Below are 24937 nucleotides of genomic sequence, written 5' to 3'. Positions count from 1 at the left end.
ATTTTTATGAAAGTAAAGGGCTTTTCCTAAAATAGATTAAAAAAAAATATATATATATATATATATATATATATATATATATATATATATATATATATATATATATATATATAACCAATTACTGCAACCATTTTTTACAGTTTTAATTAGGAGGAGATCATTAAGTAGTGGGATATTCATCACCATTAAAAAAAAATTAAAAGTGTTGAGCTCCTGTATGGTAATACAGCAGACACACAGGATAACACTTGATAAAAGTGTTAAAATCTGTTTCTCAAGTGCGTGCCTTTGACTCAGTCATATTAATTGGAAGCCAGATATTTTTACAGCATAGACAACAATCTTTTTAATGTATTCAGCAGCGCCTGTGCACAGTTTCTAAGTTTCTGGTAATTTTGCATTATATTTTTTTTGTGGCGATCAACTACAGTCTCCAAGTTGAGTTGCCATGGTTACTGACTGGATCCGACTCTAATGACCAGCTTCAGTCTGCAGGGGTCCGCCGTTTGCAAACATGTACTTATTCTATTATTAGCCACATTAGCTGCTAATTTCTTTGCTAGTGAACAGTGGAACAACAACGGAGGGGTGTGCTGGTCATTACACTGCTTCATCGTTTTGTTCCTGTCTTTAGCTGTTTGCTAGCAATAATTAACCAGATAAAGTAACACATTTTCCATGTTTTATGCTTCCATCTCTTCTGGAAAGAGTCCAACTGGTTAATAAAAACAACCAGTCATTTTCTGGCAGTAGGTTGATGCCTTTTGATGTCTGAAAAATGGCCCACTAAAAAAAAACAAACCATGTGATTATCAAGTCACAATCGGAAAGCACAGCCCCGTTACCTAGCAACCCCAGACGAGCCAAGCCTCTCACCCAGCAATCCAAGCAGAGGTCCAGGACATTTTGGTCAGATGGTTTTATTGCTGTGTGCTCTGTACAATGGCTGCTGGAGAAAACGAGTGTTCTGTTGTTGTTTAACCATCCGGAAACCACTTGCTGCTCTATTTCTGCTTCTCGGTCTGACTCAGAGTAAAAGATGTTGAACAATTGGAAATCTCTAAGCAGCCATTTTTATATGTAAAAAGTGTAACCGTTGTGTTAGGGACGTGAACAGAAGCAGCTTGTTTAGATTTAAAGTGACAAGAAGCGACATCTCATTCTGACAGGAGCTAAAAATAGGCAGGACTGAACAGGCGCAAAATGAATTTTTTTGCAAAAGATTTAATGAACATGTTTTGTATAGACCATAGGCCTATTCTGACGTTGACAACACTCATTCCTGTGTGAGCTGAGGCAAATAAAAAAAAAAGGGAAATAGCCACCAAATGTTTTCGTTTCAATATTTTTCCACCACGCCAGTGGAACAACATCACATGATGATAAATTAATGCTTCAGTGCTGCCTGTATCATATAAGAGATCATCAAAATAAGCTTTAAAAACACATGACTCCCTAAATCTGAACCGGGGTCGGTGCATACAAGGCTTGAACCAGTTACTGATTTCAAAGCACACTAAAGTTTTTAAACACGATTTTAAAAACTGCCAAAACTTTCCGTCTCCGTTCCGACAGTTTAAAGTCAAATCAGCGAGATGCCAGAGAATATGTGGGAGTAGCTATAGAGTTTTCTCCAGCACAGAGAGAGCAGAGCGGTTCTCTGCTCTGTGAGCTGTTTGGAAAATCACGATGTGGAAACTAATGGAGTGACACCCATCACTGCAATTAAGGTTTGAAACTACAGCAACACACAAAATATAAAAAGAGATGCTGAAAAATGTGTCCTCACACTACTGGTATCTTGTTTGGTGTTGCATTTCATAGTGATATGTTTTTAACCCATTTGGAAACATCGACCAGGTGAAATTCAGTAATCTGTTCAGGATCAGTTTTCAGAAACACAAATAAAAAAAAAAGCCAATTCTTGTTTAAAAATGACTGTATAAAATTAAGAACAGAATTTTGTGTGCATCGATAATGAAATATGAAAGCTGCAACACTTTGAGGCGTTGTCACTATCTGGTTCTGAGATTATTTGTGACCAGGTCTGTGAATTCATTACTTACAGATAAAATATGAATTGGTGATCTCAGAGACCAGCAGGTTTATACTTTCTACCTTTTTATTCAAACTGTTTAAGCACAATTTAATTTGCTTTGAACCAAGAGAACAATTCAGTGATATAATTTTTTTTTTTGCAATTGGTACTTAATCAGCTTCTCATTTTATGAAATTGAGCTCATTCTTTCCTGTAATTTTAATTGTTCAATACTGCTGAGTGATGAAACGGCATTTTCAATACCAATGACTGAATGGATTTTCAGATCCAGGCTTTTCCTTTCAGCAGTTATAAGACAGAAATACATGCATAAGTAAAATTGAATCCAGATATTTGCATATACAGAATAAAAACACACAGCATTATCTGGCATTTAGTAAATACAAATGATTTTAGTAAATCTAAATAAGAAAAGTTTGGTCTGATTTAACTTCACAGTGCGAAACAAATAAATGTGTTTGTGTCTTTATATACATATCATTATTTTTCATTTTGTGCACAGCTGGTTTAAGTCATATAACTATACAGTTTTATGTATTTTCTCATGGTCCTGAACAGTGCTTTAAAGCACTTTTGTTACAAGCACGTTGCATCACCTCTTTTTGTAACCACACTTTTAAATGCTTGGGAACGGAGCTTTGAAGTGATTAAGGTTTGGCGCTAGTGTGGGACCTGAATTTTTCTGAACTTTTCATCTAGCCATTTCAGACTTCTCTTGATTTAAATATGAAACGTTTTCACCTTCTTGCATTATACAAGATTTGTAATTGTACGTGGCACTGAAAGAAACTTTAAATTTTATCGAGATTAAACAAAGGAATGTACGATATATGTCTGTGTGACTAAAGAAGGGATTTTATATTCTTAGCTTTCTTCACATTTACTGAATGTATTGAAGAAATCCTTCATGTGCGACCATATATATATATATATATATATATATATATATATATATATATATATATATATATATATATATATATATATATATATATATATATATATATATATATATGGTCGCTATAGATAGATAGATCTATCAAGCTCATCAAGCTTGATGAGCTTGATAGATAGATAGATAGATAGATAGATAGATAGATAGATAGATAGATAGATAGATAGATAGATAGATAGATAGATAGATAGATAGATAGATCTATATCTATCTATATCTATATACATTATATATATATATATATATATATATATATATATATATATATATATATATATATATATATATATATATATATATATATTGATGTCACTATTTTCTGTCAAAAATGTTAGATCTATGCGAGCGTCTGACTCGAGGAAAGATTTCCATAACAGTGGCGTCTTCTTGATACGCTTCATCATTGATGATGTCTATATCATCAATGACATAGACATCATGTTTCAGTGCAAGACTGAAACATGATGTTCAACTGTTCAAAACTGAGTGATAAAATAAGTTATGCTACGCTACATGTTCTATGACCCCAGGAGCCATCGTCGCATAAACAGCAGTCCACAGTAAAGCACGGTGGTGGCACCATCATGTTACTGCAATGTCTGTCTTCAGCAAAGCCCTTGGCTTTCTTTTGAGCTGAGGTAATGATGGGTGAAAGTAATACGTTTTAATTACTATTTAAAACTTAAAACGATTAAAAAGATTTGTGGCTGACTTGAGTTTTTGATCTTATTCCAATTTTGCTTACCACTTTATATGAAATGATTAGGGATATCATAGCAGATAACCCAGAATGTAAGGTTTGGTTTGTATGGTTTATTTTAATATTTTATTTCTTCGGTACAGAATCAGAAAACCGGACCTTTGGTTATTGATAAAAACAAGAACTGAAGTGACTTAAGACCTAAAAAAATCAGATCTAATCTCAAGCTAAGCTTGATGGCATGCCTTCAACATACAGTCCAGTTATTGTGTTGTAGATTAATGGGTGTTTGCCTGATTATTAATTCTGTGATTAGTACAAAACCACTGTGCAAACAGTTTTATCCCCTCACCCTACACGGTTTTGGCAGCCCGAACCCAGCGGCACCTCCTTGCTATAAAGTTACACTCCTCATGGCATCAATTCTTCATCAATAACACGCAGTGCATAAATTCCAAAGCCAAGAATTGATGGTGCACTCAGCATGACTCTGGCTTCTGGGGGCTTTCAAATGCCACAGGAAAGGGACTCGCTGGCTGGAGCCCAACAGAATCTGCTGACAGATCTGGGTAGCTGAACTCTTATAACGAAAAGGTGTGAATTAGACTAAATAAATCAGGATGAAACGATTAAATAAAAAATTAAAAAGTGTGTCTTGATGAGAGATATTTTTTATATAGATCTCCAAACATTTCTCTTCCTTCAAACCTCCTGTTCTCTCTTATCTGCTCCCAGTGGCGCCAGTTTCAATCCAAACACACCACTTTTTGAGATCCGTATCTCTTCCCTCTTTACTAATCTGTTGCCAAGGAAACATTGCATCAGAGCGGATCATTTGAGGGTATTGGATAAATATAATCTATATGATGCATTCTTCCATCTGAGATGGTCAATGTGAATTGTCTGTGACCTTTTTTTATAATCATTGACCATTCATTCCTCCTTAAAGAGGGCAGAGTTACCCACCCGTGTTATGTAGTTTAATTAATAGAGATTTCTGCTGGCAAATGGAAAACCCAGCAGCAACATGTGACATCAAATCAGCAATAAACAGGAAAAGCATCCAATTACTTTGAAAATGTGGAAGAAGCCACAAAATTACACATAATTCCAACTAAGGACATCAAAGTACTTTGTACTTACACGCACATTTCCTATTCCTCTTTTTTACTTTGACTGCCAAAACATTTGGGTTCAAAACAAGAGATCATAGCTCAAATAATTTCTGGTATTTAAAAAAAAAAACTAGAAAAGGTGTGTGATTTTCTGTTTTATCAACAGAAAATCTCAGACTGTTTATCAGTAAACAGTCTGAGAAACTAGATCTGTACCTAAAGCTTTTATCTTTTTTTTTGAGTTTGACTAAAGTCTAAAAACATAGTGATTAGAATCAAATACATAAAAGAAAAACTTTCACTGCAATTTTTCTGAATCCAGAACAAGATAAATATACTGTAGTTGCTAGTGGAGAGGAAAAAAACATGCATAAACACATAGAAGCTGGGAAGAATAGAGTGAAAACACTGACTGACATAAAATATGACAATTGTTGGATATTTTTATGAAGTCCTTGTGGTGCAATATGTACAGTTTTGCTGCAAATGCCTCAGCAGGAGACTGTTAAATATGAAGGAAGTATGTGTGTTAGATATTGAGAATCATACAACAAAAGAAAAAAAAACACGTGGAAACGTGAATTATGCTCAATTATGCATAACATCCTTTCAACAGCTGCAGTCTGCCAATCAATTCCAAATAGAGATAAAGTTTAAAAGGTGCATTACTTATCTTTATTTTCATCTCTTTTGTAAAAATCCCCCAAAATACTTCAACATTATTTGAGAGCCGTCGTGTCCAATGTGTCGATGAGACAAAGAAGTGTCAAAGCAAGGATTGCATAAAACCGCCAAGACCTTCGTGAAAAGACAGAGCAGCATCTATAATAATGAGGGTCATTAATCCTAATAAACCTTTTCACCAAGACAAACAGAAATCCTGACAGCTTCTGTGGAAAATTGCAAAGAGAACATGAGCGGCAAGGAGATGGACAGCAAAAAGTAGAGCATTTAGAAGAAAACCCGGAGAGCACAGGTGCGATTCTTTGACCGGGTCATTTGGCTATTGTGTGGCAGCGACAGCTCTAATGGAAAAAATGACATGCAGCCTAATAGACAGAGATGGAATGACAAAGCAGTGGAATAGAAAAGAAAGAAGAAAGAAAATATAGATAGATGGATATAAATATAGACATACGTTGTTTGACGTCAAATGAATTGACCACATCATTTGTAATTGCTGCAGTGATGTTACTATCAGTTGGCTTGTTACCTCACTGAAATTTAGGATCATTGTTGTTTGAGAGAAAATGGTTGAGTTGGTCATAAAAGAAGGGATTAAAATGCCTTAACCAACAGAGACAATATATGAACTGAGTGATAATTATTGAAGTCAGTGTGGTCTCATCTCTTTATCTGGACAAGCTCAGTTCTTACACTCCACCTTTGTCAGAGATTCATGAACGTCTGCGACAGAGATTGGTGGAGAAATAAATGTCTGAGTAGGATGATCAAAGACAGGTTCAAAGTTCAACTCGGTATGAGTAGAAATAATTAAATCATCAAAAAATGATCTGGAAAAGAAAACGACACTGGTGACATAAAGATTTTTTTTTTTGTAAATCTAATTCTCATTTTTGTAAATCTGATCTCCCTTTTAAAGAGCAGAAAATCTTTTTAGTTGCCTAATCTGAGAAAGATTTCACTTTACAAACTTTTGCAGGATGGTTCATATTTTCACTTAAAATTGCAGTAAAATAATAGTCACATTTTCACTGTCTTTTTAATTAAGTAATGATCCGCATGTAGCCCAGTTCAGCTGTAAGAGTGTTTGTTGTCTTTACTTTAGTCCAGACAGTCTCTGCTTTTCTGAGGTGAAATTCTTGAATTTACCGTCACCTCCCAGCAGAACCAGCTCTGAATTTGTTGCGTTGTACAGAAGATCAGTAAGTGAAGCAGCTGCTTAACTCATGGCGGAGGGTGATGGACACCAGCCAACTGCGACAATGTCTGAGCTGTTAGGAAGCAAAACAATTAGGGGTGAATGCAGGTGCAGTTCAACTAGCATAAACTGTTATCTAACCTCCTTCTTTAGCTTGGTCTGCTCTAAAAATACCCTTAAAGTTCATCATGTTCAATGTGCGTAATGTGGTAGTAAGATTGGACATTTCAAAGGTCTGTGCCTGGGTGTACGGCTGGAGTGAAAAGAGATATTTGTTTGCAATAACAAAGATTTTCCTTCTACTTCATTGTAAAATGACCTGTTTGTGTTGCAAAAAAAAATAAAAAAAAGATCCCTGAAACACAGACTTGGATGAATATTCGATTCTTACTAAAAGTGAACATTTCTCTGGAAATAAGATTTTTATCTGATGAGAATAAAGGAAAATTGCGTGCATGCACTTGAGTGATTTAACCGGATTATTTTAAAATAGATTCTGAAGTTTGAGGCCAGATCCAGAATATTTCAGGCTTTGCCGATACAGATTTTAGCAAATTCCAGTATTTTTTCTCTGAAAGAATTAGATTACAAGGAAGAACAAGAAGAGCAATCAAAAAGGTCCTTTTAGCTTTCTTATTCTTTTAGCTTTTTTATTATCCATTAGCATATGCTGGCATGCTGTGTGCAAAGGAGGAGAGACTGTAAAAATACTATTTATAAAAATGAGGGCCATATTGACGTTCCTGTATTATTGACTAACGTGGCTCTGAGATTTCTAACTGGTCAGCCACATTTTTCGATCCAACATCAATTACATAAAGAAGTAGAAACCTAAAAAAAAAAATATAAACTAGAGCAACATTGCTGTGCCCTGTTTAGCCTTCCTAGTATTTTCTAAAAGTGTTTCTCTCTCTCGCTCTCATGCAGCCTGGATAAACGATGTTGAGACAGGAGGTTAACTGATGCGTTTGCTGGGAAACGGACAGGACGGAACAAGGTGAACATCATCAGATTCCTCGGTGCGTCACCAGCTTTAATATTTTTAAAAATATATATTTTTTAAAATGCTTAAACCAGGTTAAGAGTCTGTTCATTCATTGTGTGAACATCCACTCACTATATTACAGTGTCGCGAGTGGATGAGTCCATGCTCACACAGCTTCAGTGCTACCAAAAGATCCAAAGAGATCAAGTGATTCAATCAGAGGGTAAACTAGATTAGGATGATTTGGATTTGTGAGGGAGGGGAAAAAAAGTCGGAGGGGGAGGAGGGAAGTTTAAGAAACTTAAAAATTATACTTAATTAAGAAAGAAGATGGCTTTGTCTAGCCTGGAGCCCCAGTGGGAGAGCAGCGGATTACTGGATTACATGGAGCGTCGCTGGTCATGTGAGGCAGCATGGTCTTCACTGACCCAGCTTACCATCTTTGAGTAAGGAAGCTAAGCCTGGCTGTGAACGTGAACACACACATGGTGCTGGCCAAGCATCCTTCAATCTCCTGGGAAGACCTCAAATGACTTCTCTATCTCTGCTTGGCTTCCTCTCATACCTCTTTTATATCTTTCCTTCTTAGTTTTTTCACCTTCTCTTCCTCTCCTGACACCTTTTAATTCTCTTGACTATTTCTGTCCCCTTATCTCCTTTTCTTCCTCCTCGTCTTTTCCTGTCTTCCTCCTTCAGGCGAAAGGAGCCTCTTTCTGTTGCATGTTTTTGCACGAACAGCTCACCCATGCCCTCACAAATCCCGCAGTATTCACTGCCTTTTGCGACCAGGGGAGTAAACAATGAAACTGAAGACGGAAGAACACTCATTTCAGAACCAGGAGCAGAAACGTGGTGGTCCTAAATACAGGACACAGGAATATTAGCCTGGGTAAGTTTAACTTTCATTGACTTGCCAGCAGCGCATACAGCCTGTCTTTTGCTACTCTAGTGTTTGAGCAAGTGGCACAAGCAATAATTAAGTTGCTTATTTTGTTTTCCCAGCAATTTTTTTTATGATATAGCTTGCAAATTTAAAACCTATGTGATCAGCATGCAGCTTGCTCCCTTTCTAGACACTATTACAAAAATGTCATTCATCATATTTTGCATTTTTCAACGTTTTGACCTGGCTTAATGTTTTACAGATTAAACTGACTTAAGCTAAGTGAGGTTTTTTATTGTCTTTATTTTAATCCAATCTTCTGGAAGACTTCCTAAACTGGATTATTGTAATTCCATATCAAATCAGGGTTAGTATTAACTACGCACTGGAAGGTAATAGATGTATCGCATTTACAAACTGCTGAACGCATAAGTTTGGATCATAGATGGAGCTTAATTATGATAAACCTCCATCTTTGTACATCATGTCATAGGAGAGCTCCTGTTGTGGGCAAATAATTAGAGGGAGCAAGCTCAGACATGGCCCAGTCAAAGTCTATAGACAATGCCAAGAAAAGTTTACCTCCGTACTTAGACAGAGACAATAACAAAAGGTTAACTAGATAATTGGGAGAATCACACAAGAGAGCAGCAGACTTGAAGGCAGAGCAGAATTAGTGTAATAAAAAAACATTAAAGAAACACAATAATCCTAAGAATGAAATGAGAAAACCTACAGTTAAAATATCAAAGTCCACATGACAGCAAAGAATAGGCTTATAACTTTTAATATATGTATATAAAAGTATAGAAAATATTTTTTTTGTTAAAAAGGCGCAAAAATACAACCTAAAGTATAATTTCATTAAATCTTAATATATTAAATTGTATAATGCTGCAGTGTTAAATATTAATCAATTTTATTAATATTTAACATTTAAATTATTAGTCCTACCAGTCAGTGTTCAGACTTACTTTAGCGATAAAATAAAAACTGAAAATGAATTAACTACACACACATTTGTTAATATAAATAATAATTTTGTTGTTTTGCAGATTGAATTTTACCTTCCAAGTTAAAGGGAGTTTTTTTTTCTTTCGAAATAGTTTATTGATACTTGGGACATTTTAAACATGGCATTGCAACGTTATACAGAAACATTTTTTGCATTTCTCTTAACAAGTACAAATAAATTAAACTAAAAGAAGATAAGAACAAGAATATTAAAACAAAATCTCTGTATGTTAAAAGTTTAGCAGGACCGGAGTGACTCCTTACGTTAAAGGAAGATATAATTATTGAGAGGACAATATATTAGAACTGCGACTTGAGAAATATTGTCTTTAAATCCCTGTCAATCATCAACTTAACACTTAGTTTATGTTAAAAATTAATTTAAACCCAGGTTTGAGAGAGAGAGTGAATGTGGCTACTGTCTAGATGTTCTCACAGACCTCGAACGTTCAGCCGACACGGATCTAGTTCAGTCATTTTTATCTCAGTTTGGACATTTCAAATGCAAACTTAAGGGTCACAAACATGGCATGGGCCAGCAAAACATTCTGTCAGCGTGTTAAACTGCTTCATGGTAGGAACAAAAAAATATGTGTCATCTGCTAATAGTTTTTATTTAAACCATAAAAGTAGATGTTATTCCCACCACAGCTAATGTAATGTAACAGTCATGATAGTGAAACTAATATTATGACACTAGAAGAAAAATCCAAAACATCTTCTAAATTTAGAAGTAGCTTTCAAGTTCATATTGCACAAAATAAGATTACATTTTGGGAAAGTAATATTATCTTGGGTTATCTTTAAATCTTTATATCTTTATAAAGCTTCACAACACGCTGACATCAGGTTAGTTAGTTGTGCTATCTGCTCTGGTAAGCCGGCCTGCTCTTTAGTGTTTCACAGAAACATAGCTCACAGCTATAACATGATGGGCTTCTGCGTTTATTTGAGACTGTATTTTCTTTACAGCCACATAATATTTTTGTAACTCCGGCCCTCTGACTACTGACCGGACTTTCACTGGTTTTGGAAAATAAAAAACATGATGGCAAGAATCTTGATGGTGTTATGAAGTAAGAAAGTGCTCAAGGCAGATCTGTTGCAGCACCATAAATCAAACATTTTACTTTTGCCATTTTGACAAATTTGCTGAGAAGGCAGTGAGGGGAAAGAGCAGAGCGGAGGGAAACATGATCCCTGTTCACTGTCCCCACCAACTTTCACCACAGACTGAATCAGACAGTGAAGGATCACTTACATTGTTTTTTAAGCAGTGACAAACTGTAAAGAACTCAAAACTTTATCAAGTTGTAAACTGGTTTGTATATTTGCCTTTTTTTTTATTTTAATCTTTTAAATTTTTTTCTATTGAAACTCTTGGAAACCGTGATTCATTGCTAGTCACCGGGAAAACCTTTTTTGCCCGCTCCACCACATTAATGGGCATGTTTTTATTAAATCAGTGATTTATATTAAACTCAGTTATGCACAGGCTGCACGTCGACTTGGCCTGTCGTCTAACGAAGGACTCATGTGAAGAGCTGCTTTGCTTAAAAGGATCTTAAATGGTGGATCTAATTGCTAAATGCAATTTAACTCTTCACTCAATGATTTAATTACTAAAATATAGCAAGTCACCAATATGTTTGCACAAAAATCAGTGCTATAGAGGGGCTTTTTCTAGGTATTTTATGAGTTTTTCTTTTTTAAAGCAAAGCAAAAACTCTCTGGGTCAAGACATTCCTGTTTAACAGTTTTTTTTTTTAATTTTTTTTTTAGAAATGCCAAATCTTATTTTCTGGGAAGAATTACAAAAACTACACTGAATTAAAAAAAAAACTTTTTATAACTTGGATCAAGTAATATTGAGGGACATCCTGGAACAAAATTCAGTTTAGCTATTAAACGTATTTCAGTATCTTCACACAATAATATTTGTTGGGTTTTTATATGACAGATCAACACAAAGTAGCTCATAACTTGAAAAGTAAAGCAAATTTATCTTTTCAATTTTCAAAATATATAGATATGCATACAAAATCTGAATATGTTACTGAAACAACCCACATAAACTTATGTTTGCAGTTTACCTTAATATTCCCAGAAAACTACTCTAAACATACAAGCCAGAGCTTTGTGTTAAAAAGGTCCAGTCAAAGGCCAGACCTCGATCAGATTAAGAATTTGCGAGGCCTAAAAGGCAATGTTCACGAATGTGACTTATCTTGAACTATTTCGCAAAATAGAAAATGTCATAAACAAATGTGTGTAAAACTGGGGCTGAGCTGATCTTGACAAATGGCCTGTTATTCTTACAGCTTTAGTTGCAGCTGAAGCACTGACTCAGGTGGGCTGATAACAAATGTACCTCACAATTTTGATATCTTTATGTGTAAATATCTACAGTATTTGACAAATTCTCAATGATTTATTTTGATTTAAATTAAACACGAGGACTCTCAGTCTTCTCCTCACAGGCAGGCGACCGTGGGCTGTCCTTGTTTTTCTCAGTTCCAGCTGTACGAACTCTTCTTATGGAATTAACCTCACAAACCTTGAGCATTTAGTGCTAGATTTGGTATGCACTGCTGTCTGATCCAACCTAACGTAACCCTTCCCACCTGTCGCCACAAACCGTCCATCCTGCTGCTTCCCTTCGACTGACACGGCACCGCCGAACGCTCTTAAAACTTGTTTTGTGCGACAGAAATGGTTTTGCCGTCCTAACAAAGCGAGCACAATGGTATTCAGACAAGGATTTTTGACCTTATACATAAAAGCATTGTGAAATCAAGATAAAAGTGTTATTTTCATCACTTTTACTGACAAAATTTTAAAAAAAAAGTTATTGATTGATTCCAAATATTATGTCAATAAATATCATAGGATAATATTTCAACGTTCAAATGATTTGTATTATGATGTGTATTCATAAGAAAGAGCCCAAGAAGAGGTGAAATATGGGTCCAGCAGCTAGAGGACATTATACCAATGGATAAAATAGAAAATGACAAAGACAGAGAAACTCAAAAGGCCATAGGAGACGATTTCCTCCCTCTACTCCAACAATCATCATCATCATCATCATCATCATCATCTGACCTGAACACTAAACCATTAAAAATAAGATCTCTGAAAACAGGCCAGCTGGTCCTGACTTTCAAATGAAAACACTACGTTAAAAGTTGCCCATAACTCTGTGCGGACAGTCCGTGCAATGACGCGCTGATCCGGCTTTTCTGCGCGGTCCTCATTAGTTCCTACTAATCGGACCTGGCCAGGTTCACCTGAGGAGAAACCACAGGAGGCGCCAAGAAACCCGCGCGAAAATACTGAGAAGTACTTCCAACGGAGTTTAAATCAGTTTGACTGATTTAAGGCTTTTATTACAGCTGTTTGTTATTGTAGTATTTTGTTTGTAGTCTTAGAATAAATCACCTAAACGTAGGTAGCTTAACCACCTCTACAAATCATCAAATTATTTTAATCCCCCCCATATGGACCATTCGAAATTGCTCAGGTGTTAGCAATAAACAAATTTCACACTTTTACCTTTAACTTTTCAATTAATTAACGTTTTAATAGTTTAATAAAGCTACTATTACAAGGATTTGGTCAAAATGACACCTAAAATCCAACTTTTGCAGACTACTGCAAATGATTGAACACAATCATGGCTGATTTGTAAATACATTTACAAATCAGGCATGGTCTCAAACCAACCTGATACCATTAACCAATGGCTTCATTTGTTGAATTAGGTGTGCTTGAAACAGAACATTGTGTAGTTACGTCACATGCTAGAGCTAAAGGAATAGTGGCTGCATCACATTGCAGGTGATCAAAACACCTGCGGTAAGACTTTGCTGCAGCAGCCACTGCAGTTTCAGTTTCCAAGCACTAATATCGTCAGAGTCATACAAATACTGAGCCAAAAACTCCAATATTCCCTGGACTTTATAAATAATCCAAAGCGGTTTTGCGGTTCTATTTTGGCGAGTGATGAGTGAAAAACCAGAACTTGTTGGGCCAATGAATCAGCAGTACTGCACGTCTGGAGGAGGTAGAAATAAGCATGCTGAATACAGCATGATGCATAGCAGAGGCTCAGTGGTGCTGTGGGGTTCAGTCAAATATCTGAAAGTCTTTAAAAAAACTGTCAACCTGTCAATGAAGCATCTGAAGCTTTGAGCAGGACAATGACCACAAGCACATCTCGAAGTTCTTTAAGGTTCGATTTCAGAAGAAGTCCTGGAAGATACTGCAATGGTCAACAGACCTGCACTCTATTGAAAAATTCAGGTTGTATTTGGAAAAGGCGAATGCAGCACACAAACCCAACAATAAAAAGGAACTGGAGGCTTTTGTCCATGAGGCGTGGCTGCAGATTCCTCATGACAGCAGAGATGAGCTCTACTAAAAACCAAAGATGCTGACATGAACAGGCGTGGAAGTTGTTCAAAGTGGAACTGTGTGATTAATTTGGAGAATCCACTTGCATTATTAGTCATATTTCACTGTTAGCATTGTTCTTTGTTGTGCTTATTACAAACAGCAGCTAGTTTGTATGCATATGCAGGGTTTGAAACATTTTAAATCTGCAGGGACATCTATTTTGGTTTGACACAGTTGTGGTATTTATGTCTGGAACACCATCAACTTATTGGTTGTTAAGCTGTGCTGCTGTTCTGCATGAAGCAAAAAAAAAAAAAAGCTTAGAGCTTCAGTTTATCAATAATGTTCCATCACATAAAAATCAAACACCCACTGTATCTGTGCTGTAGCTCACCAAGTTTTGGTGAAATGGATAAAATTGTACAGCTTAACTTACCTATAAATAACATGAAAAGCAAAAGAGGAAACTGCAGACGTGTGTGAAAAGGTAAACATTTTATTTTTATGAACACGGAGGAGCATAAAGTGAATTCTCAAGGACTAGCAAATCATACAAAGTGTCATAATGTCAGCGCTGGCTGTAAACGTGTTCTGCTAACGTGGATGACGAGTGCGTGTGTCAACGTCATCGAGCATAAAGAAAAACGGAGCAAACTTTCGACTGGCGGCAGCTCCTGTGTGGTCGAACAGCTCTATGACTCCAACCTAATCCATTTAACTGTTTGGTAAACATTGACTTGTTGCCGCCTAGCTGAACTGGTCCTTTTGTTGGCCTCCAGATGAAGTGACGCATTTATCGTCCTAATCTTAGCCGCTTTCACGTCCTCATTGGCTCCTCGCGCTCGTTTTTCCCCATGTTTATCGAGCGACGCGCCGCAGGAAAACAAAACAAAAAAAAAAAACTATGAAGCACTGCCAAAGAGAGGCAGAAAATAACACGTTCAAGGCTACAAATACGAAAAAGGAAACATCAAAGAAGTTCTCTAATTTAGAATGAAAAGCTTCGATTTCTATCTCGAAGTCAAAGAAAACCAAACACACGACACTGGGTTGAAAGAAACCTCTTCCCGTAAGCAATAATAACGTCTAGCAGCATGACGACGATAGCATTCAACCTTCATTTGAGAGTAAAAGGATTATTTAAAAAAAGAAATCAAATTCCCAGCAGGTCAGACCTCTATTTATTTCTTATCTAATTGGCACAGATTAGAAGCTTTCATGGTGGAGAGGAAAACACATTTACTGTGAGGTGTAAGCGAGCGGGAAACACTTTCCGAAAAATCACAAGCTGTTTCTCTGCTAAAAATGACTTTTTAGCCTTGCTAAAAAGTGTAATCTTAAAGTAGTTTATTCATATTAAAAAAAGCAGTATTTAACCTGCTACTTAACCCAAATAAGATACTTTATCACCAACTATCTTAAAAATTGAAAAAAAGAGAGAAAGAAAGTGAGTTACAATTTTTTTTTCCAACTTTGAACAGAGGAAGCAGCAGATTCAGGATGAGCGTTTGAGCAAACAGAAAAGTAAACACAGAGAAGAGGCTTATCCGGAACAGATTAGCCACTTCTCACGTTTACCACTCACTACAAGCAGAGAGATAGGGATTACATCCATCATGATGGGATTACAGCTATTGGAATAAAAAAGGTAACACTTACAGGCCGAATTAATGTCACTTTGGAAAAAGAAGATGCCGTTGATGGGAGAGAAACCATCTTTGCCAAAAGTCGAAATTTTGTTTGTATCGAAATTGCTAAGAGAGACGGTAATCTTGAATCAGAATGCATTAAAAACAGAGACGCATGTTTTAAATCTTTTAAATCCACTAACATGTCTCCTAGAACAGAGCTGCCAAAAGATCAGCGTGATCATGTAACATCTATGGGAGATTTCAAAACAATGCTGCTGAACATGTGTATGAATATGCATCAACAATGCATTTAATTTCACCGTCAATCAAAAATGTATTTTTGAATTTGAATCTACATGATCCCAAAGAGTTTTGAGAAAATATTCTGTAGACTGGTAAGACACAATTGGACATTTTTTGAAGGTCCAGTTTAGTTTTTATGTAAAACTAACAGTATTTCATGAATATAACATTTTACTTATAGTCAAAAACAGTGATAATAGGGGCTGCTCTGCTTGGTCAGCATCAGGACAACTTGCCAAAATTGACTAAGAAAGGACTGTGTGACCTCAGGTCAGGCTTACTTTGGTTATGCAGCGCTCCAATGATCCAAACCACAGCAGGAAGTCGACCTCTGAATGGCTCTCAGAGCGCAAAATAAAGGTTTTGGAATGCCCTAGTCAAATCCCAGCTTTAATCCGATTGTGATTGTGTGGGATTGATGTCCTTAAGCAAGTCGTATGGCAGAGTTAGAACAATTCTGTAAAGAAAAGTGGGTCAAAAGTCACTCCTAGACAGCGCTGTTATGAGAGGCGCAACCAGTTAAATAAAATCATTGTTTGAAAACTCATGTTTGTCTTCATGCAGGTTATCTTGGTGTGAAGTTAAAATTAGTTTGAAGATCTAATTCAACACTAAGTGTGACAAAAAGGTGAAAACAGAAATCCAGATGTGTTCTTTACATTTGATGTACTGAATGTTTTCCATGTTGGCTTCATTTCAGTAATAATGATTGATTCCCCTGCCAGCAATATCTCATTATGGCCCACAATAAAACTATGCTAGATTCATTCAAAGCAACAACAAAAAAAGAAAAAAATCATTACTAAATAATGAATCATGTTTATACCCAAGTTGCTGTTTTGTTTTTGCCCACATTTTTCTACTTGCTCAGTCAGAGACCAGCAGGACTCTCCATACTGTGACCTCTGACCACAGTGGACTCAGTAGCTTTAAATGTTGGGTGTCTGGAGGCTTATTTGACACCTGTCAACATCCATTACCACAAACCTCCATTTGGGATTACACTGACATTTTCAGTGGCACTTCCTTGAAAAAGCTGGATTTATTAACAAAATGAAAGTACAGTCAGTTTAAGTTACTACAATTTACAGGAAACGTGTTGCATGCCGTGTGTCACCTCAGTCGAGTTGTGTTCACACAGGCGTCATCAATAAAGCATCGTGCTACAAAGGATTCAGATACGAAAAAAACACAGTCAACAGATGCGAGTTTTGACTCATACATCTTAGCAGGTGACTGACACCTGCTATCTTGTTAGGGTTCACGATTTTTTTTATATTTAAAAATATTAGACCAGTTATTAGTATAACGAGGCAGGATAATTAGAAATGTCTGCAGCAGAAATGCTACATGGTATGAGTGGAAGACGATGCTGGTGTCCCCAATCTGTGTTTTTGTCAACAAGCAGGACTCTGCTGTGTTTTAGGGGAATTTCGTGACATTTGGAACAGCATCTATTATGTCTCCGCCAGTCACTTTTCACACAGAGGGACATTTCCGTTTTTTAATGGCTTGTTAGAAAGCATGCAGCTATTTGTGTTCACGACGAGAGTCGCTACCACTAACAAGCAACTGTTTAGCTTCAGTCACCAAAATGTAACAATTTCTTGGTGAAAGAAACAAGCTGGAAGATATTAAATATAGATTTTTTTTCTGTTGCCAATTTAAAAAACTGTAAACAATTACATAAGACAAAAAAAAGAGGATCACGTTGTATCGTTTTACTGATTGGCAGTGTGAAGATTCATTTAAAGACATGTTTTAGTCTTTAGGCACCATTTAAAACCTTACAATACTTTGAATTCATTATCTCTAATAAGTTCTTATAAGACAGCTCAAAATAAAAACACTATAATTTAGCATAATTGTCATACTGTACAAAAATATAGCTGCCATTTAAATAATTCAATTTTGTTCTATTTTTCTGATTTCTGATATTTTAGATGTTTGCTGAAGAGAAGTGTGGCTTTTCAGACAGTGTGGAGCAGTTCATCTACCTTCGATCAGCTAAATGTCTCCCTAATGAAGCTCAATAATGATAACTGGGTTTCCATAATGAAAAGCTTTCTCTGCGTATTGATTTGTTACAAGATCCAAACCTCACTGCCGAGCCGCCCTGATCCAAATCAGCTCTGACCGCTGAGCGCCTCGTCCAGTCCTGAACATTTGGGTGGGGGTTTCTTTTCTGCTCATTAAAAAACACTGAATCCTCTCATGTTTTTTGGTCTGCAAACAAACAGCTTTGTACTTTGATACACAAATAAAAAATAGCTTAGAGATATTTGTTTTGACCTAATAATATGGTAAATATTATAGTCACTTATTTGTTCGATTTATAACAATACCAAGGAATCTGTGACATGTTTTAATTTTGTGGCTGATGTCACAAACATCAGCCACACAAAAACAAAGTTTACACAAGTGAGTTTGTATGTTTTAATGTCCTTGAAAATCTGAATTAGTCAAAACTGCATAGTTAATGATGGCTTTAAAGAAAAACACAAACGGTATCAATCAATGAAAGCCTGGCTCATGCAAGTCTAATACTTTTGTTTATTTGGGTGCAACTGAGCACCCAAATAAGCATTTTGCAAAAAATGTACATATTTATACATTTAAGTTGAAAATAGTTAGAACATATAAACTTGTTTAAAATGACTAACTATAAGATGGAGCACAAAATGTCCCCAGTGAGGTTTGGTGGAGTCGTAGGCAGGTGGTTTTTGATCCCCTCAAAAAAGAAAAAAATCAAAACCGTAAATATTGTGAAAGACAAAAATGCCAGCACATCTTTTATTTTTTCTTATTTTGCCTGTTTCCTCGACCCTCAGCATACACCAAGCTGTGTCCCAGAGTCTTCCAGAAAATTAAGCGTATCTTGTGATTTGTACACCTGTCACTCCTGCTCACCGTTGTTCCATCACTAATCAGAATTGACTTTGTTCCATAACTGTGTTTTCCAGCAACATGATTGGCTGTGAGGGCCTGAACAGCTGAGCTGCTTCAATGGCGTGGGCCGAATCACAGCTCCATCCAGATCCACAGCCGCTACCAAAACACACACGGCGCTCTCTTCTGTTTTACTCGTCTTTACTCCTGTTCTCGATCGGCTCCTTTGCTGATGCTGGTCCAGCAGAGCCTGCCCGTCTTCCACTCCTGTCCGGACAGCCTTTCATTATCTTCTGGGGTGTCCCTGACTCTTCCTGTGCCAGTCGCCTAAACCCAACATCCTTTGGCATGGAACGGGAGGGTCGAGTGTCCGTCTTTTACGAGGATTCGCTGGGTAACTACCCATATTTTCTGGACAAAAACACACCAATCAACGGAGGGATTCCACAGCACACACGACTGGATGGGCATGTGCAGAAGACGAAGCAAGACTTGGAGGCAGCTTTGCCTGCGCCCCGGTACCTCGGCCTGGGGGTCCTCCGTTGGGCAGAATGGGTCCCCCAGTGGTCAAGAAACCAAGAGAAACAAGCAATGTACCTGGAGGCTTCCAGGAAACTGCTCCGGAGTTTCTTCCCTAAATGGACCCCAGAGGAAGTGGAGAAGTGGTCACGGGTAAGGAAAGGAGGTCAGGGGATGTGGGAGTGCAAAAGAGACAGAAAAAGAGTGTAACATTATTTAAATATGATGTAAGCTGCTGTTACAGAAGGATGATGGAGGAGTTATTCTCATACTACCTGTCATAGCTCAGGAATTCCTGACGTTTAGTTCTAATGTGTCTATTAACAGGATAACAGGAATTTATCGGACATTTCTGACAGATATCCTCATCTTGCCACAGGTGGACTTTGAGGCAGCGGCTCAGTCAGTCATGGTGGAGACTCTGCGGGAGGTTAAAAGGTTGCGGCCCAAGGCATTGTGGGGTTTCTCCCCTTACCCTAGCTGCTATAACAGTGACCCCACCCAGACGCAGTTAGGCAATTACAGCGGCCAGTGCCCCCCTGCAGAGATGGCCCTCAACGATGAGCTTCTGTGGCTGTGGAAGAGAAGCTCTGCGCTCTTCCCCCTCCTGACCCTGGAGAAGCGGCAGGTATCACGTCACATTATAGATAGAGAACAGAATCCACTTCTGTGGACTTGGGGACTGTGTGGGGGTCCGAACCAAACATGAATGCAATTGCACTTGGTATGTTGTTTAAATCTATATTTTTCTCCAGGGTGGGACAGTGGCAGCCAGGTCCTTCCTGTCAAGTCAAATAAAAGAATCACTACGAGTAGCATCGGTGGCTGGAGCAGAGTTTGATCTCCCTGTTTTTCCTTTGGTAAAGAGCGTGTATGTTTCAAGCAAAACTTTCCTATCACAGGTAAGACACAGCGTTTAGAAACAAAACGTCCAGCAATCTTAAAGTGCAATACCATAAATGAAGTGACTAAAACGTGCTTTGGGAAAACCTACTTTTCTTTTCTTTCTTTTTTTTTTTAAGGCTGACCTCATCAACACTATAGGAGAATGTGCTGCCATGGGAACAGCAGGAGTTGTCATCTGGAATAGAAGTGAGATGAAAACAGAGGTACTGTGCAGAAGAAACACCAACATGCAACCACTGTGTGTACATTGTTATACAAGTATCCCACTTTGGATATATTCCATATATAACTGGGATTTTATCACAGAGTTGCTCTCTACCAGCTTCAGGTCATCAAAAGGCTGACATTTTGTAGCTACGTCTGTATGTTTAGAGCCGTGATTTGCAACCTCTAGCCAGCCTGTGTTTACCTCCATCCATCTTTTCATCAACTTGCCAGATTTCTTGTGCCCTCTGAAGAGAAGCAGCCCCACGGCATGATGCTGTCACCACCATGTGTTTCCATAGTGTACTTAGATTGATGTGCAGTGTTAGTTTCTTTGGAAAGAAACATTACAGCACAAAATGTTCATTTTGTTCCCCACCCAAGTGACTAGAATATATTTTTTCTACATGTTTGTCGTTTCCTGGCTTGTGGCAAACAGTAAACTGTAATAGTTCTTATCACTCTGTATACACCGTCCCTGGAATGAAACATGGTGGTGGCAGCATCAAGCTGCGGGGAAGATCCGATTTTTACTTGCAAAAGCATTAAGAACGACTGCCTGCTGATCTATTACATAAAATACACTGACATTTGTGGTTTCGAAATTATAAAATAACTTTGAGGTTAAACACTTTTGTAAGACACAGCGAGAGGTGATTATTTTTCAAGATTCCTGCTCAACCAGAACCTTTCTACTGTTTAATTTTTTTATCCATCCGTCTCATTTTTGCTTCCAACCTCTTTCTCGTGCATCATTTGGCCAATCTACCTGAGTGCACTAATCAGGGCCCGTCAAACCTGGTCTTTGCGAATCAAACTTGCTCAGCTTTTTGCCTCCATCGCCCTGTATGCTTCATCTGCTCATGTCTAATTCTGCCCCTCTCTCCCCAGAGAGAGTGCCAAGACCTGGCCGTGTTTGTCCGCAAAGTCCTGGGCCCTTACGCCGTCAACGTTACCACTGCGACTCAGTCCTGTTCCTCCTCCCTCTGTCAGGGGAAGGGTCGCTGTGTCCGTCAAAACCCAGACAGCTCCGCCTACCTCCACCTGCCGTCCCAACCCAGTGCTGCAGACAAGTCAACAGAAAAGGTAGGAAAGTGGGATTTTAAAGGCAACATCTGTGTGTTCTCCGACTTTGTGAATTTGTGTTTTTATGATGTGAAGCACTTTGAACTGCATTGTTGCTGAAATGTGTTACACAAATAACTTGACTGATTGACATTGTGCTCTTGTTGGAACAGGTGCAAACATGTGAATTTTATCTGCCATGTCAAACTATAAACAGAAGTTGGCAGCTATTTCCTGTAGGGCTGAAATGATTATTCGGATTAAAAGTGGTTAATCAGTTATTGAAATAATCGTCAATTAATTTAGTAATCAATTATAGTTAACTGGAGTACGTAGAATAAAGAGAGGACATTTGCTGAAAAAACCCCAAAAACACTGTCATCCAAAGCTGTACAAAAGACATACATAAATGTTTAAAATACAAATAAATACAAACAAAAAAGATTCTTTGTCTTTTTTTTAGCCACAAATGAGGAAGCGTACACTAAAGGAATGCTATATTATTGCATTTCAGGAAATTATTATTTTTATTTAAAATAAGGAATATAATTATTCGTTTATTTGCCTTTTTAATGTACGTCTAATATTGTATAAAAAGGCTTAAGTAATTAAATAATAGAATAGCCAATAAAATTGTTGATTACTAAAATATTCGCTGGTTTGCTTGCAGCCCTAATTTTTTGCCTTGCTTCGACATATAAACATGTTTTTTTTTCATAAAGTCCCTTTTTGTGATAATTTCAAACCAGAAAAAAAACAACTAAAGATTTAACTAAGCACGACGAAATGTCAGTGACTGTTTTTTTTTTTTAATCTCTACTCTAGATAGGACAGACATTGTAAAATGTCAAAATAATGGATTTAATCTTCGAAAACAAAAGGATTACTTTTATCGTTCTCTCTCAGGCAGAGGGAGCAGAAGCCACCCAGCAGCCAGATGCAGAGACTAAAGCGGCTGAACCAGATCCAGCTGAGATCTGGAAAAAAGACTTCCAGTGCCAGTGGTACAAGAGTGCAGATGGGGAAATCTCTGAACGGCAGCCCCCCAAGGACGGCGTGTCTGTTGGAGGAAAAGCTGAAGGAAACACTGGGAACGCGGCGGAGACCAGGACAGCTTCCACAACAAAAAGTGCCTCTGAGAGTTTGTTTAGAGGAAGTGATTTTGCTGGTACTGGAAGTCAAACAGTTCCAGTAGAAACACAGACAGACAATGGTACGAACCTACTAGCTGCCCCGACCCTACAAACGTTGCTCCTGCTGCTGGGGGCTGGATGCTTATGCCTGTGACCTTAAAATCAAAACTAACCTGGTCTTCATCAAAGAAGGTCTGTGGTGTGAACTGCAAGTACAAATCTCAACAAAATGCCTTTCAAAATGTCTTGTCTCCGACAGCTGCAGGATTGCTGCTTTGTAGCGAAATTACTCACTTTATTTTTAACAAAAGGAATTCAAACTATATTTAGAGCAGATATCACTGAATGTGCCAAGACACGGTGGTACAGAGAAGGAAACAGCTGTTGTGTGGGCTGGCTATCGAATGTAAAGGTTTATGTACCGTGGCAGAACTTTAGAAAACTGAACCCACACCTCCGCCTCCTCACATTTACATGCTTGTTGATCTTTGTACGTCGGGTTGGTTGTGATCTCCTCTTCTCCATTTCCAAGTCATCTAAAAAGACATTTCATGAGTTGAAGGTCAATGATAGAAATTATTTTAAAAGGTTATCGCTTTTCCACTCCTCAAAGACTGGCACCACCAAACCATGTGAATGATTTTAAAATCCACCAAGGACTCGGGATTGTTGACCCAGCTCTGTCCAGAGGTTCCCAGGTGAGCCCTGACTAACGAAGGGGGAAGTGATAGTTTGGTTGCTTTACCAAAGAAACCCCAGAATCCTGTCAGACAGGCATCAGTCCAGAATTTGAAAGCGGAATCCCACAGGCGAGATGCTACGAGAAAGGGATCCACATTCGCACAGCCAGGTCTCTGTGGGGTGCATTCAGTCCGACACATCCCCGACAACCACAGGCCGTCAGCCAGGACGCCACCATGCTGCGGTGTGGCCCTCGCCCCAACGCAAACAGCAACACACCGAGGAGTGCAGCTCCTCTGCGACACTGCCAAAGCCTCCCGAGATCATTCCTACATCATCAGCCCCATTAAAACAGCGCAGGCACAAACGCTTGAGTCTCTGTTGTAGCTGATTTCTTAAAAACTCAAAAGGAAAAGTTAACGTGTGTATAATCCAACAATTCATTTGCGCATATCCATAAACAGTCACAACCGATGGTTTTTTTGGGGGGGGTTTTGCATTGCAACCCAAATGCAGTGCAGCTGAAAAGACAGTGGGAAACTTAACCATCACCTAATTTTATTAATTTTTAATATAGTGTTAAATCCCAAATATTACTAATTTACTCTCAGCTTTCCACACTCAGAGGATGTTTTTCTGCTGATTCCACGCCGTATGATGTGAATTTCAGGCACAGTGACCGTTACTCCAAATAAATAATTTACTGAAGCCGTCAAACCTTTTCATACCTTTCACTTAAAAAAATAAAAAACAACTCTTCAAAAAGTATCCACGCTTACCTGGTCTTCAATTGATTGTATTCACACCGCTCTCTTTTACGAGCTCGTAGTATTTTATGGATGATCCATACTTTTGTAATTTATGTTGTTAGCATTATTTATGTCTTGTCTGTACAGAACTGTGATGTATTAAATCTGCTTTAAAAAACTGAATAAAAATGGAAGGAAGTCTTGTAAAAAGTGAGCTCAAACAAAAACGCAGAAGCATTAATAGATCCTACAAAAGATATTTAGCTCTGTTATATATCTAAAGGATTAATAAATCAATTCATACTCCAGATATTGTTTTACACGGGAGGTCGTCTCTAGTGTCGGATCACACAGAGGACGGATCCATCATGGAAAACAACTTTCAACTTGCACTTTCTCCAGAACTGGGAGTAAACAGAGAAAATGCACTGAGCAAAAGATTCAGATCAAGGGATGTTCTTGTTCTCACAGCCGCCAATGACTAGTTTGTAAGCAAAAGTCACAGAATATGAATCTCTGACCTTCTCTGGGCTACAATTTTGACATATACAAAAAAATCTAAATTTATAGACATTACGCATTGTATGAAAAATTGCTGAATTTCTGAGATCTTTGGCCTCCCCTGTCTGAGCTTTGGTGAAACTACACCAGCACCTTGTTACAGGCAGACAGAAATGGTGAACAATTAAAAACAAAGAGAGAGATTTTATTAAGCTTTAAGGTATGAGGCACAACCCATCATTAGATGTGCAAAAGCAAACAATAAAACAGTTTTTCATCCATGTGAGTTTTCCTTGAGCCACAGCAAAGAGGCAGAGTGTGTGCTTTGTTATGTTTAAGTAAATGTTATTTTTCTTTTAAAACAA

At 37.7% G+C, this 24937-nt stretch overlaps 1 protein-coding gene across 1 annotated transcript; it reads left to right on the top strand.

Moving 5' to 3' along the window:
* The first annotated feature begins 7119 nt into the window (after positions 1-7119).
* On the top strand, positions 7120-24298 carry LOC103467131 (hyaluronidase-2). The gene is made up of 7 exons (XM_008413221.3): positions 7120-8585; positions 18889-19486; positions 19713-19961; positions 20089-20235; positions 20356-20442; positions 21335-21529; positions 22415-24298. The coding sequence occupies exons 2-7, from the start codon at positions 18932-18934 to the stop codon at positions 22793-22795; spliced, it is 1614 nt and encodes a 537-aa protein (XP_008411443.2). The 5' UTR covers positions 7120-8585; positions 18889-18931; the 3' UTR covers positions 22796-24298.
* Positions 24299-24937: the final 639 nt, after the last annotated feature.

Source organism: Poecilia reticulata, chromosome 7 (genome assembly GCF_904066995.2).
Source record: "Poecilia reticulata chromosome 7, P_reticulata-male-v2, whole genome shotgun sequence".
Taxonomy (NCBI): Eukaryota; Metazoa; Chordata; class Actinopteri; order Cyprinodontiformes; family Poeciliidae; genus Poecilia; species Poecilia reticulata.
Note: the sequence above shows the minus strand (reverse complement) of the source record. Positions and strands in the feature narration are given on the sequence as shown.